Here is a 14,689-nt window from a genome sequence, read left to right on the forward strand (position 1 = left end):
AATTTTGACCAATGTTGACCTAATAACCGACCAAAGTTGGTCGGTTATTTTCTAGATATTAAAAAATAGCGACCAAAGTTGGTCGGTAAATGCTTCCCCTGTATTAACCGACCAACTTTGGTCGGTAATTTTAAATAATATTTCTTTATATTTTATAAAAAAATTTAAATAATAATATAACTATTAAAATTTTATAAATGGGTCCCACATTACCGACCAAAGTTGGTTGGTAACGTGAAAATTTCTTTGACTACATAAGTCTGACCAGCTCGGTCAACCTGTTGACCACATTACCGACCAACTTTGGTCGGTAATTTATTTAAAATAAATATAAAATATTTTTCTCCCCTTTACCAACCAACTTTGGTCGCTTATCTGGACAGACCAATTTTGGTCGCAAAAGTTTGGTCGCTAATTTCCGGATTTCTAGTAGTGAGAGGAAGAAGATGTGAAGCATAAGGAGAAGTCGAGAATGTCGTCGTCCTCCTTCTCCGGCTATAGTTCTGAGAGTTATCCTTACTGAATTTAAACAAAGGTATATAAGTCTTTTGCAGTTACCTTGCGTTCCTTGCTAGTATTTTAACGCTTGGTTGACTATAATTTTGCAAACATTCAGAGTTATCTTACAGTATATCTACCTAAATGACCCTTTATCCATTTTCATTCATAATCCTGATAGAGCTATAATATAAAATGGAGCTTTTATTATTTGCGGAGTTAATTTTTTTTACTTTACCAAATTATTTTTAAATACTTGTTAAAGTTATGAATTATTAACTATAGTGACTTTTTATGTAGCTTTTGTATATCAAAATTTTATTTTAATTTTTTTGAAGAATCGACGAATTCACATCAAAATTTAAGTAGTTTTACTCTCGTACACATAATTTTACCTAAAGAAAGGGAGAGAGTAGTGAAAATTGAGATCAAGAATTTAGGCTACAACAACATCATACCCAGTGCAATCCCACAAGTGGAGTCAAATAATAAGTTTTACCAAATTAAAAATTATTTTCTCAAATAATATAGATGAAGCAAATAGAGAAATATGAATCTTGATAAGTTACACAATCAATTTTTGATTGTATATTGGTTTAAGATAAACGAGTGCCTGCTAGAAAGGTCTGAGCTATAGTTAAACCAATGGTAAAAATTAAATAACAGCAAGGGACAAAAGGAAACTCCAGGGACTATTAAAATACCTTTGCTTAAATTCAGCAAGGACGACTCTTAGAAGGTATCTTTAATTAGCATATAATGTGTATACATGTGTATTACATTTATTAATATCCCTAAGGCAATTGTTCTCTCAACCTTATAATTATTGTTTTTCTTGATAAAGTGGCTAGCACGGACCTTGATTATTCCACCAGTTAGCAGGTATCAGGTAACTTTACATTGACAAGGTAAAAATAGATGAGAAAAAACCAACAAAGGTGTCTCTACTAAAATCGAACCTAGTATTCCGTGATTTTAACCCAGCTCATTAACTGCTAGGTCACACCCTTCACCATTATAGCCTTCAGTCGTTGCAAACTCACTGGCTGCTTCAGATTGATTCAGAATTGAAAGTGCTGAAACGCATTGGTGCTTCAATTCTTGCATGACAAACCATTGTCTAGCTGTTGTATTAGTATATGCCTCATTGCATGTAAAGAATTATCATCTTGATGATCTTATGCCAATTGATCTATCTCCTTACATTGTCTAATTAGTTGATCATTTGGGATTCCTCTCTGTTGCTGGAAGGACATGTGCTTGTAAAGATCAGCTCCCAACTATGGTGAAAAGCATAAACTAACACAAAGTTGAGAAAACTACTGGATGCTTGACAACAGGAGCAAAAGAAACACCACACCCTCTTCTAATTTTTGCATTAAGTAGTAGCATTGTTTTGTTATCCTACTAAAGTAAGATCTTTAGTCATAAAAACATATTGACGCTTAAACTGGTGGAGTAGGAAGGCATGAAAACATAATTTTTGCACTCGAAACTTGATGACTGATTTTACTAAGCTTCACAAAGTACTCCCATTTTTATTTTGGTTGTCCATTTATATAATCAAGAAAAAATTCGAAGTTGTTTTTCCAAAATTATCCTTATGTACGTATAATTTAATATTGTGGGCCGGAGGGAGTAACATGGCTCAGTCTCCAATGGTTCTCATCGTGGTACTTGTGGACACTTAACCCTTGAAGAATAGTTTTTGACAAATCAAACCGAATTTGATTGAGACATTCCTACAAGAAATTATGATTAGTATGCTTGCAGTTAGGTACCAGTGGAAGAACTTCAACCAGTCAAAAGTATTGCTATAGCGAAGCTCTCTGTCTTAAGAGTTGTGCCCATTCATTCAATAAGTTCGGCCTCTGTTTATGTTCCCAATTATCAGCGTGTTTGAGTTGATAATTGATACAAATATGTTGGTTATATGAACTCGAACAATAATATATCGGTGGTTGACTTGTCTATCTGGAAGAACGATTATGTCAAGTTTCCACTTTCAACTAAATTTGTATAAGTTGTTGGTAAGAACGATGCGTCTCTCTCTCTCTCTCTCTTTTGAAATGACGATCCAAAGGCACTTGACTCAGGTTTTACGACACATACCATTTCGTCTTTGTTAAGAAATTTCATTCATTCAGGCAACTAGCTTTGCACTTCAATTAGCATCTAGACGAGTTTCGAGTAACTAAATAAACTTCAGGATTGTAAGTTCCCTCGGATCTCGACGACAAACAGACAAGATTGCGTGGTGCTCCACACAGCATTTCTTTCTCTTAAATTTATATTGCCAGCTTTTATCCCCATGATGTAACACTCATTTTTTCCCCGAGTGATGTAATACTCTATTCATCTTATAAAGTTCTATAATGGTTATCGGATTACATTATTAGTATTATTCTATTTGATTTTCACCACCTTTAAAGAATTCAAATTTAGTTGATTCTTGAAATTTTAATCTTAAACCAAATTTCCTCTATCAAATGCTTTATAATCTTTTCAGTTAATTGCCACCAGCATAATGCGTAAATCAACATGCGAATTAGGATTAAGGGTGCTCTTAAGTCGGTATATGGTGCATGCCACTTTTATCAAATGGGAAGGCGGAGTCTCATCTATGCATGCAGTATTCTCTGAAATTGGGAGTTTTCAATACCCGGAATTATGAACCTAGGGCTTCCTCCAGAAGCTTGCGTCCAAAACCAGTTTCACCAATCTTTGAAGCTTGAGAAACTTTTTCTTAAAAGCAAAAAAAGGTTTCATTAAACTTGTTAGAAGAAAAAATTTCTTGAGGCAAGAAGCGCTTCATCCAACTTCGAAGTTTCAAATCAAAATTTTTCTCATATAAAAGCCAACTCATTCTAAATGTCTAATCTAAGTCTGAAAGGGCCAGTTTTCAAAATTTCCCCAAAGAAAAGGAACACGGGATCGGTATGTTTAAACTGTGCAACTGCCTCTCTCACTGATTTTCTGTATTAAAGAAAAATGATACCTCCTGAATCATGTCCTACCAGTAAGTTCCCCACCTAACTTCATTCTCTTTGGAGCCGGAGCTTCCAACATCCCCCCAGACCTCCATTGTTTGGACATATCGTGCAGGAATGGACAAGTGGTGCCATTTAGGCATCCCCTTGGTGTATTGAAGAAAACACAATGCTTCTGAAAATTCAGGCTGTCCTGCTTTGATTTTAGGTTCTTTAACGGTTCTGGTCCTCGCGTATTACCATAAGGAATGATATTTTGTAAGATTTCTTGACCCACAGATTCACGATTTTCTCCATGTTGCTTGATCAGGGATTTGTAGTAATTGATATCCTTCTGTAGAGGGGCAGGACTAGTCATCGAGGAGAAAGGGGATGTGTGGCCAGCATTTGATGAATACGACTTAATTTGCAGCTCAGGCTGCAAAGCAATAGGAAAATTTGCCGTTGATGAAACCAGTGAAGGAACCAACTCAGAATTGACCAAGGGCTTCTCTCCTATATTGTCAGGTGCTCCATATTCATTAATCAGTTTCTTAATCTTTTCCAAATTTAGGTCTGAAGTGGGGTGAACTAATGGCTTACTCTCTCTAATGTCTGCAGTTCCTACATGAGCAGAGGCCCTTTGTTCATTAACCAAATTACTTTTCACGGATGTTTCAGGCTTAGAGATAGCCAAGGGCACAGATTTTGCCATTGCCTTTGGTCCAAAGATTGGTCCAGATCCTGCATGGGGAGCTTGGTATTCACTAATGGGCTTGTTAATTACCTTATCAGGTTTTGTCCTAGGCAAGGGAACCAGTAGATCCACTGACCTAGACATGGCAGCAGTTCCTCTTTGTTCATTAATATTTCTTACCTCCAGTGACCGAGAGAAGACGGTTGCACCAGCAACAGCAGATTTGCAATTTTCATTACCAGCTATCTGCTTATCCAGAGAATCAGCTGACCTTGGTGTGCTACTAGAAGGAACAATAGGCTTTGAGCCAGATGCAGCACCAGTTTCAGGATTGGTAGCCACTCCGTGTTCGTTCATCAGTTTCTGTATCTGTTCTGGGTTGCTAAGAAGCTTAATCAAGAAGTCAGTATCAATCAGACTACCCTGCTCTTGACTTTTTGCAAGTGCAGCTACAGCTGCGGTTACAGCAACCATCAAATCACCCTCAAAACCATGTGGCATCTTCTCGAGGATAGATTTTTCATTAGCAGGTGGATTTGAACAAGCTTGAGTTTTGCACTGAGGGGCACTCAGATTTTCAGTATTTGATTGATATTGGGGCACACAGATGACATTAGCAGGTGGCTTTGGAGAAATTTGATTCTTGCACTGAGCTGTGTTCAGATTCTCATATGTTGAATGACACTGGGTAGCAGGGTTGTGGTTAGCTAGGGACTTTGGCAAAACTTCAGCCTGGTGCTGAGGAATCTTGGGATTTTCAAATGTGGATGGAAACTGGGTGACAGGGTTGTGATTAGCAGGTGGCTTAGGAGAAATTTGATGTTGCTCAGTTCTGTTCACACTTCGACATCTTGAAAGATATGGAGCAGATTGCCCATTAACAGGCAGTCTAACACAAAAAGGAGAGTTACTCTGAGGTAGCCTGAGATCTTTGGACGTTGACAAAGCCTGGGGAAACGATTTTCCACTAGCAGGTAGCTTTTGAGTAGTATCTATACTGATAGATGATGATGAACTGTTAGGCAGGCATGGGTCTAACAATTTGCTGCTGATGTTTTGGGATGGTGTAGAATGGGACAAACCTTCTGCAACTGCCGTTTCTTCAATGGGAATGATTGGAATCACTCTAGTTTGGTTATCATCATAAAATTGGTCCAGATACGACGAGGTGGAAGGACTATAAGCCAATAGGAGAAACCAGGGATCACAATCAAGTAAATTGGGACAAAAAGCTATAAATCTAAAAGATAGTCCAAAAAATACATACTTGGGAGGAATTGCAGACCGAGAAGGATAAACTGCTTCAAGCACTCTCTTTTCCCTATGCTTCTGAGCCTCTGCTTCTTTACTTTCTTCACCAGCAACCATACACCATCTCTCATTCAAATTAAACTACCAATAACAGCATTAAATGGGCTATTACAACAATGTGTGCAGAGACCAGGCAAATAAAGGGAACATCCTATCATAAAAAACTTAGATTACCTTGGGAGGGCACTTCCATTTAGCCAGAGGTATGTAAGGAAGCCTCTCTTTTGGTTGCTTCAGACAATGTCTTCCTTCAAATGATGGTCTAAGCGACGGCTTCAACTGAAGATGATGTTGAGATCCCCTACCGACTTTTGATGGGCAATCCTCTTGTAGGAAATGTTTTACCTATTACAACAACAACAACAAACCTGGTGAGTTCCCATAAATGTTTTACCTATTGAATGGTAAATTATGCACAATTGCCAAGGAGAACTAGGAAAAAACTAAAGCATATCAATGTTCTTGATAAGTAAAACTGAAAGCATGTCAATCTGGCATGTCACGAACAAAATACTACACTAAGACTATCTCCTTGAAAAAAGGAGGGGGAAGGGGGGGGGGGGTTAAAAAGAATACAGTAACGGCAAAAATCCACTTCTTCATGTTTGCTTTGCCTTCAAAAAGTGGGAAACGATTGTCAATTAACAACTCAAACATTTAGGTGCCGCTGTGATGATCTGCTATGGTTCTCAAAAGCTTAAATACCAAGGTGCAATCAGCGACCACTAAGCATGACTCTTGAACAAGGGATGAACTTTTACCAATCAGGTCTAGTTTAAAAAAGTCACCATGACATTGACAGATTATAATAGGCATAATCATAAAAGAACTATTTAGTGTACGATGATATGATCACTGACACCATAACCATTACTTTGATTCAGCATCATCTGATCTTGAAATGCCTTTAATTACATTTTGTTATATAAGTGACTTGAAAAAGTGCTTTTGTTCAGTTTTCCTTTTTCTGTCCAAATACATTTAATGGCAAGATTCTCAGCGAACTTTTTCATGCTCTTGAGTCTTGAATCTCCGGATCTACGACTGACCCACTAGTAGAATCTCGACATACTTTTTTTGTGCACTTGATTCTCCTAACCTGCCACTAATTTTGTTCTTCAGATCATTATTTTTAAGAATGGTAACAGCTTATATATAAAGTATCAGCACAAAGGGAAGTGCTGCAGCCATATCTATAGTTCAAAAAAGGAAAGCAAAAGTGAGTCCTCGTTCTTCATACAAGGATACTGTAACATCTAAAAGTGAGCTTACATCATCTAAAAATCCTCTTTACACCACAAATGAAACAAAAGAATGCAATTCATTTATAACATTTTTGGATCACTTCTTGGTCCAATTCATTTATAAGGCCACATATGGCAGCTGTCTTTAATTTTCCTTTCACGAATTAGTATAAATGAATTACTGCCCTTTTTGTCTTCTTTCCTCTAATAAGCTCCTTTGCCTTTTCTTAAGAAGAAAAAGTTTCTTTTTTGTTTTGGATATTTAAGAGAAAATGATGCTTAAGAAGGTTAACTTGCAGATTTATTCCCCCATTTTTTCAGTTGACAAGTAAATAGAGCATACGTCAATAATTTTCTGATTATTCAACACCAATTTATTCTATTTATATTGCTCTATATAGCTATAAAATTGTTTCAGAAATTTTTGCAAGGAAAAAATTCCCTAACGGTTCGATTACAAAAAATATTTCAATCAAGATGTCTAAACCTGGTCATAAATTCCATATTTACCTTTTAGTATGGTCTTATATGGGGAAAACAGAGTTAAAAAAAATTCCACAAGATTAAAATCAAGATTTTGTTCTTTCCACCAAAGCCATCTTCATTTGATGGGCAAAATCTTACATGGTTCTTTCTTTCATCAAATGTCATGAAGTTCTGCCATGTTCAATCATGGCAGATTAGCAACTAAAACTTCAAAGTTAGGTTTAAATATGACTAAATTGTCATGGAAATGGGGCATAACTTCCAAGAGTCTTCATCCCAATTTGTTTTCCTTTTTGACTTAGCACGAGTAAGGAGGAGTTTAAAGTGCAATTAAAACCTAGAACATGAATGGACATTTGGGCTAAAAATAGATCTTATGCCACTGTAATAACTTTTAGGACAAACATTTCTTAGAAATCCTTTAGGAAGTGACATACTGAAAAAATGTGATGAATAGTGTAGAAAGAGTAACATTTCTTAGAAATCCTTTAGGTAGAGAGATACTGAAAAAATGTGATGATAGTGTAGAAAAAGTTTTAAGCACAGAACAATGGACAACCAGTAAGGAGGTTGGGGCAATCTACTTGAAACTTTGAGGTTAATATATAGCATCCAAGCAGTAGTTTTTTTTACGTAAATTACCAAATTTTTGGGACTTCAATGGAGATGACAGTATCCAAGCTGAGGGAATTAGGCTTTGGAAATCGTAACAATGTATCAATCTCATCAGTTTCCTTCATTTACGATATGTTTACAGTTCTTGCAGCTGTATTTTACAAGCACCTTCGCAAGATAGAGTCAGTTGAAGAAGCTTCTCAGTTGATACCAGCTTAACATGGGCTGATTTACTGCCTTATTGCACATTTGGTCTTTCCGCCAAACTAAGTATTTTATGTACATATGTCCTAAAATTAATTTAATATTATCTGCCGGCTCCCATGCTCCAAAAAGGTAAAATGGTGCACTTGGTTGACTGTTGAGTTATTTAACTAAAGGATTAGGGATCGATCCCCACGTAATACTTCCTTTTTTCTCCTTTTCTTAGTGGTGTATCCATGTTCCAAAAATCCTGATCCGCCTCTGGAACTTAAGCAAGGAATTTGTTAGCGTAATAACATTTATCAAGTTACTTCCCCTCCTTGCATTACCATTCATTATGTATCTTGTTGATATCTTCAATAAATATAAGACCAAGAACATAATTCATTAAAAGTTCTCAGCCAAAATGTAATTCAACTGGTGGGTTGGGAATTGATGTGATTCTAAATGGGGATTTTTTAATGAATATTGTGTATGATCTGCCTCAAGATGCATCTTTCTTGTAATATATTATATCCCATTCTAAATCTCTTGGCTGAAACAGCAGAGACACATCACTTAAATAAACCTGCTCCTCTCCCAGTGTCATTTCTTATTTTGCATCCACACATGTAGCAAATATGCTGAGGAACGAGCATCGTGTATGATCAAATTGGTAAATAAAAAGCTTCTAGTAACTGTTTACCTGAATGATAATATGGACGAGTTCGACATTCACCTTGACGCTTGATAGTACTTTTCTAACATTTTAAGTTGATTTAAATGCATGTAAGTTCCCTTTCATAAGTTCTTTTCTTTATCCGCAAAAGAATATTCTATAGAATAGCAGCACTAAGCATGTGCTGTGGCGTTACAAACAAAAGTATTTACATTCTTTCCTAATTCAAAATATGCGAACCTTATGTTGTCTGTCTTTAGTCTGCCACTAGATATTACTTCTTTGTTTCACTCTTCCTTCAGATAAATTTAAGTTCCTGTTAACAAGTTAGATACCTGTATTTTACATTGTTCGATCATGTGTAATATAAGAGCTTCGGGCAACTGTTTACCTTAACAATCATAGACAAGTTCAGCCTTTATCTTGAAACCGAATAGTACTTTCTCCCTCTCATTGAATATTGTCGGTCTTTCATCTTGTCAACAGATATTAATCCCTCCGTCCCAATTTACATGACTCTTTTCATTTTGGAACGTCCTAAAAGGCTTGAAACCATTTCATTTCTTATACAAATTTCATAAATTCAAATTCAATAGACTATTCAAGTCTATACTTTGACGTGTTGTTTTCCTTTTTTAAACTTATTTCCGAACATTAATACAGTATTTCTTCTACTATCACTAATATACCAAGCAAGTTAAACTTCATGTCCAATCAAATACTATCATATAAAAAAGGATGAATATCAATAAAATCATTTTGACTTGCATAGAAAAATGTATGTTTGCCTGAATTCTTGTAATTACTAGTGCAAAGCAATAAAGACTAATTAACAGCAATAAATCAATATGATAACTAATAGACAGACACGCACCAAGAAGCCTTATTAACTACATGCTCTGGTGTCATCCAATTATAAAAACACAATGGCACTTAAAATTTGAATTTTAGCAAATATTGATGAAGACCGATACCTTTCAACCAAAAGGATAAACAGCAAAGTCAAAGCTCAAAAGAAAAATCAGTGGCCACTAAGCCTTACAAACCTAACAGCTGAAAACATTACTTCTTGGCGGAAAACCAGAAGTTTCCTTTGTCTACATCCACTTCCATGAACCTAAAGACACTAATACACAACTTAAATAATCTGCTGGGTACCTGCTACCTCCCTAAAGTTCCAAATTTTATCTCACCCTTCTCTTTACCCTTTAGTCCTATGAAAACCCTTAATCTCCTTTTCCAGATTTACAGTCCAGAATAAACCGACCTAAAACTGATTGCAATGTTTTTCTACAATCCTTCCACTCACATGTAACATAAAATCACTACATCAGGCAGCCAAACTAAAATAAACTAATACAGGTAACGCAACACAGCAAAACTAGTTATCATCTATTTATCTACGAACAGAGGCTAGCCTGAAACTGACTAAATACTGAGGAATAAGAAATCAAAAACAGGCATAAAATTCGTGCACTAAAAATACACTGTATACAGTAATGCGGTGTATACCTGACAAAGATTAGGTCCAGTAGCCCACGAAACCCTGTTTGATTTCTTCAATTCCATGAAATCCCTTTATGAGTTAATTATTAGATTCGAAAACACTCAAATTTCTTTTAGATAAAAACGAATTGTTTCCGCCTCCAGAGTATTAATGCAAGTTACCTCTGCGTTCTGGAAAAAGTTAAGAGAATACAAGTCGGAAGCTGAGATTAGAGTAATCTACAGAATGCGAAAACCCTAGAAGTTGAAAGGCGCTACGGGGATGCAGTTTTGTTATATGGCATTGGCTGCTGCTGGAGTCTGGAGAAATCGTTACACTTCTTTTCAGGTTTAGCGCTTACAGCTCATCATCATGTCTTTTTATATTAAAAAAGAAATAGTAGTACCTACATTTATTTGGAATTTAGTCCTTTTTCTCTTTGGATTGTGCTCTCCTTTACCCACCCGTGGATTTTGTTTGCAATATCAATTGCTTTAGGAATGCATACGTCATTACGTAGTTGTTTTATTTTTTTTATATTCTATTTTATTAATATCTTCCTAAATTTCATGGTGCTGTCTACTTTAGGGGTGTTCGCCGGTCGGTTTGATACGGTATTTAAGCATTTCGGTTCGATATTTTCGGTATTCGGTTTCTTAAAGTCCTATACCAATACCCGTACCTAATTAAATTCGGTATGATTCGGTTTTTCTCCTTTCGGTTTCGGTTTATTCGGGTCGGTAACTTTGGTTTATTCGGTTTGAATACTAACTAGTGCATAGAGCCATACATAGGGGTGTTCATAAAAATTCGAAAATCCGAACCAAACCGAAAATCAAACCAAACCGACCAAAAAACCCGATACTTTTTGGTTTGGTTTGGTTTTGGTTTTGAATTTTAAAAATCGATCAAATTTGGTTTGGTTTTGGTTTTAATTTAAAAAAACCGAACCAAACCGAATATAAGAGTAGCTATTTTAAATTTATTATTACACCTATATATATATATGTATACTTTTATACAAAGTTTTAAATTTTTTATAGTAAATATTAATCATTTGCACTTTTAGTACAGTTCTTTACCTTTACATTCTAGTTTAATTGGTAGTTTTCTTTTGTTAAGTGTAAGAATCTATTTCGTGTTTAAAATAATATATTTTTAACTGACTCCTTAAATTATTCGTCACTATTTGATTCAATTATCATCAATATATCTTTGTAAATAATATAGATTACTCAAAGGGCAATTGATTTGATAGTGTTACGTTGAAAATGTGGTTGCCGAAATGTGTGTTTGGTAGTGTATGTCTTATATTTAAGAAAAAACCGACAAATAACCGAAAAAATAACATAAACCAAATCGAGAAAAAACCGACTTAATTAGTTTGTTTGGTTCTAATATTTGAAAGATCGACTTACTTGGTTTGGTTTCTTTTTAGGGAAAAACCGATCCAAACCGAACCATGAACACCCCTAGCCATACACTCTAATATTCTTAATTAAAGTACTCAAAATACAAAACTGAAAATGTTTGGTGACAAAAAATTTGTCCAAAACTAGCAAATATCGACCCAAATAGAGAAAATTGTACATAAAAAAATATTTGATCATTAGAAATGTCTCGTTACTTGTTTAGAGTTAATTGATGAACTTTGAGAATAAAGGAAAGTAAAATTTAAAATTTTTTATATTTATGGTATAATTGATAATATGTGTTTATAAAATACCAAATACCATACCTAATACCAATTTTTTTTACAAACTTAAACCAAATACCATACCAAATACCAAAATGCCGTATAACAAATACCAAAATTTACGGTATCGGTACGATAATTCGGTATTTACCAAATTATGCACAGCCCTAGCCTACTTGCGCTCACCTCCCCTACTTATTACGATTTCCTATCATTACCTATACCAGATAATTCTGTTCATTAAAATTTAAACAGATAAAACTAAATCATATAACAGTACTAGTGTTATAAATAGAATTGTATTTATGGTGAATGTCTATATTTAGAGAGATTCTAGGGTTTATTACTTAGTGGCTAAGTCACTCTCTCCCTATAAATAGAGGGTTCTATTCTATTGTAATTCATCCCAAATCAATAAGAATTCTCTCTCCCTACTTTTCTCTGCAATACTTTTCTTCTTCTTTTATTGTTTTATAACACGTTATCAGCACGATCAATATGATATAACACTTCATAAAATCTCATGAGAGATTCAGGTACCTGAATATATGAATGAAGAGATCTCTATGTTATGTCTTTATGAAAAATAAGAAGGTTGGAACCGATATAAAATGTTTGTCGACGATATTGATTATAGCACTAAATATATATGAGGATCTTAAGTTTGTCGCCTACAGACACAAAAATATTGGCCAAATGGAAGAGACACAATTCGAATAGAATTGGTTTTAAAAGAAAGACATGTAGTTTTGAACATGTAGTTCAAACACTTGAAAGTATAAAGTCAATGGTATGTGCAATCAGTTTTTGATATCTTATATGTCTAGCATGACATGAAAACTTGATATGCATCTAAAGTCTATTATATGACTTATATGACTTAACTTATATGACAATCCTTGAAGGATTTAAATCGTTTGAAGCATATACGATTCTTGGTCCTGAAGTACCATATGGTAAGTGTAATTTGTGCACATATGTATCTTGCTATAACTATAAGCATGATAATGTGATAGCGAGGATTTTCAAGGTGAAACATATTCATTGGAGTTAATATGGCAATTTTACTCATCAAATCTCTGCCGACGTCAACCTTCAAGAAGCTAGTGCACAAGATTGGAATGCAAATGCTTAAGGATGTGAATTGATGCTCTCATCAGGGGGAGTTAATACGCGTTGTACTCTTTTTCCCTTACAAGGTTTTGTCCCACTGGGTTTTTCTTGCAATGTTTTTAACGAGGCAACCAAAAGGCGTATTGTTAGATATGTGTACTCTTTTTCCTTTACTAGAATTTTTTTTTTTCCACTGGGTTTTATTTTAGTTAAGGTTTTAATGAGGCACATTATCTGTTGAATAGACATTCAAGGGGAAGTGTTATAAATAGAATTGTATTTATGGTGAATGTCTATATTTAGAGAGATTCTAGGGTTTATTACTGAGTGGCTAAGTCACTCTCTCCCTATAAATAGAGGGTTCTATTCTATTGTAATTCATCCCAAATCAATAAGAATTCTCTCTCCCTACTTTTCTCTGCAATACTTTACTTCTTCTTTTATTGTTTTATAACAACTAGAGTTTAAACACATTTGTTCCATAGTTATATTCCTGCTTCCTCGAACATCAAGGAATAAATCATAGGGGTATACCATTACTAGATTTCATTACTCATTACAAATAGTTGCATGTTTTACATTCATTTGATGCACATATACTAATTATAATAGGTTTAACTGTTTTGTTTTGTAAAAGTTTGCTCATAACTCCGATTGAATTTATATTTCACGAGTCAATAGAAAAAATAAACAAATAAAAAATAATTAATTAGGTTTCCTTTTAGATGAAACGCGACCCAAATTGAACCATCACACCCTTAACACCGCTAAGCAAAGCATTCCCAAATTAAATTTGAGGTCATGGGTTTCCATTAACTATCCCATTAAGCAAGGTTAGATCTTCTCAAAGCATGAGTAGTATTTTTATATTAGCAGTCTCACTTTTTTGTTGGTAGTAGATTTTTATTAACTAACCGTTGTTTTCTTTCATTGTGATCATCTTACTATCTTGTTATCTTTATTCTGCTTTTTATATGGCTTTTGGGCTACCCCTTCTTGTCTATACTTTCATTAATGTGGTGTTTATGCTTTCCTGAGCCGAGGGTCTATTAGAAACAATCTCTCCATCCTCACAAGGTAGAGGTAAGGTCTGTGTACACACTACCCTCCCCAGACCCCACAGTGTGGGATAATACTGGGTATGTTGTTGTTGTTGTTTACAGGGGCGTACGCGAGAATTTTTGTAAGCGGTACCGAAATTTGTAGAAGAAAGGAAATATTAATTTTAACTATCCTACTTATAGACAAAAAATAACATTAGTCTGCTGAGTTTGTTGAGTTTTAAGTTAGAAAAGGTCCTGAGTTCAATTCTACTTCATCATATTTTTTAACCACAGATGCTCTTAATATGCTCGTCGAGGTTTGAACCTCTAACTCTTTGAGCAAAATCAAAACCTCTAACCTCTTGGAGCAAAATCAAGCACATAACAAAGAGACAATTGCATGGGATAAAATTCGAACAAGGAAATTTGGTATGAAGAGGCGATTATCACGACGATTACAACTCGGTGTAGGGGGCTTGGCCGAAGTCGAGCAGTGATCAATAACGAGAACGAATCATCACGTGGTGCATCTGGGCCGAAGTCGAGTAGCGGGAATGAAATTAACGGCTGGTACAATCTTGGAGCTTTCAAAAGGAATATTCCCTCGATTGTACTTCTAGGGTTCTTTAGGAATATACCCCAAGGATATATAGAGGAAGAAAGAGAAAG

At 35.1% G+C, this 14,689-nt stretch overlaps 1 protein-coding gene across 1 annotated transcript; it reads right to left on the reverse strand.

Annotated features, from left to right (window-relative positions):
• Positions 1–3,325: 3,325 nt before the first annotated feature.
• On the reverse strand, positions 3,326–10,575 carry LOC109240327 (zinc finger CCCH domain-containing protein 45-like). Its single transcript, XM_019406953.1, has 5 exons — positions 10,351–10,575; positions 10,195–10,258; positions 5,650–5,820; positions 5,432–5,556; positions 3,326–5,341 (listed from the first exon to the last, which is right to left on the reverse strand). Exons 2-5 carry the CDS (start codon positions 10,249–10,251, stop codon positions 3,505–3,507), a joined length of 2,190 nt encoding a protein of 729 aa, XP_019262498.1. The 5' UTR covers positions 10,252–10,258; positions 10,351–10,575; the 3' UTR covers positions 3,326–3,504.
• Positions 10,576–14,689: the final 4,114 nt, after the last annotated feature.

Source organism: Nicotiana attenuata, unplaced genomic scaffold, assembly GCF_001879085.1.
Source record: "Nicotiana attenuata strain UT unplaced genomic scaffold, NIATTr2, whole genome shotgun sequence".
NCBI lineage: Eukaryota > Viridiplantae > Streptophyta > Magnoliopsida > Solanales > Solanaceae > Nicotiana > Nicotiana attenuata.

Coding starts and splice junctions, on each gene's coding strand:
- LOC109240327 (XM_019406953.1), bottom strand. CDS start 10,251: ATGGAATTGAAGAAATCAAACAGGGTTTCGTGGGCTACTGGACCTAAT. Junction 5,821..10,194: donor CTGGACCTAATCTTTGTCAG/GTATACACCGCA, acceptor TTGTTGTAATAG/GTAAAACATTTCCTACAAGA. Junction 5,342..5,431: donor CGGTCTGCAATTCCTCCCAA/GTATGTATTTTT, acceptor ATTGGCTTATAG/TCCTTCCACCTCGTCGTATC.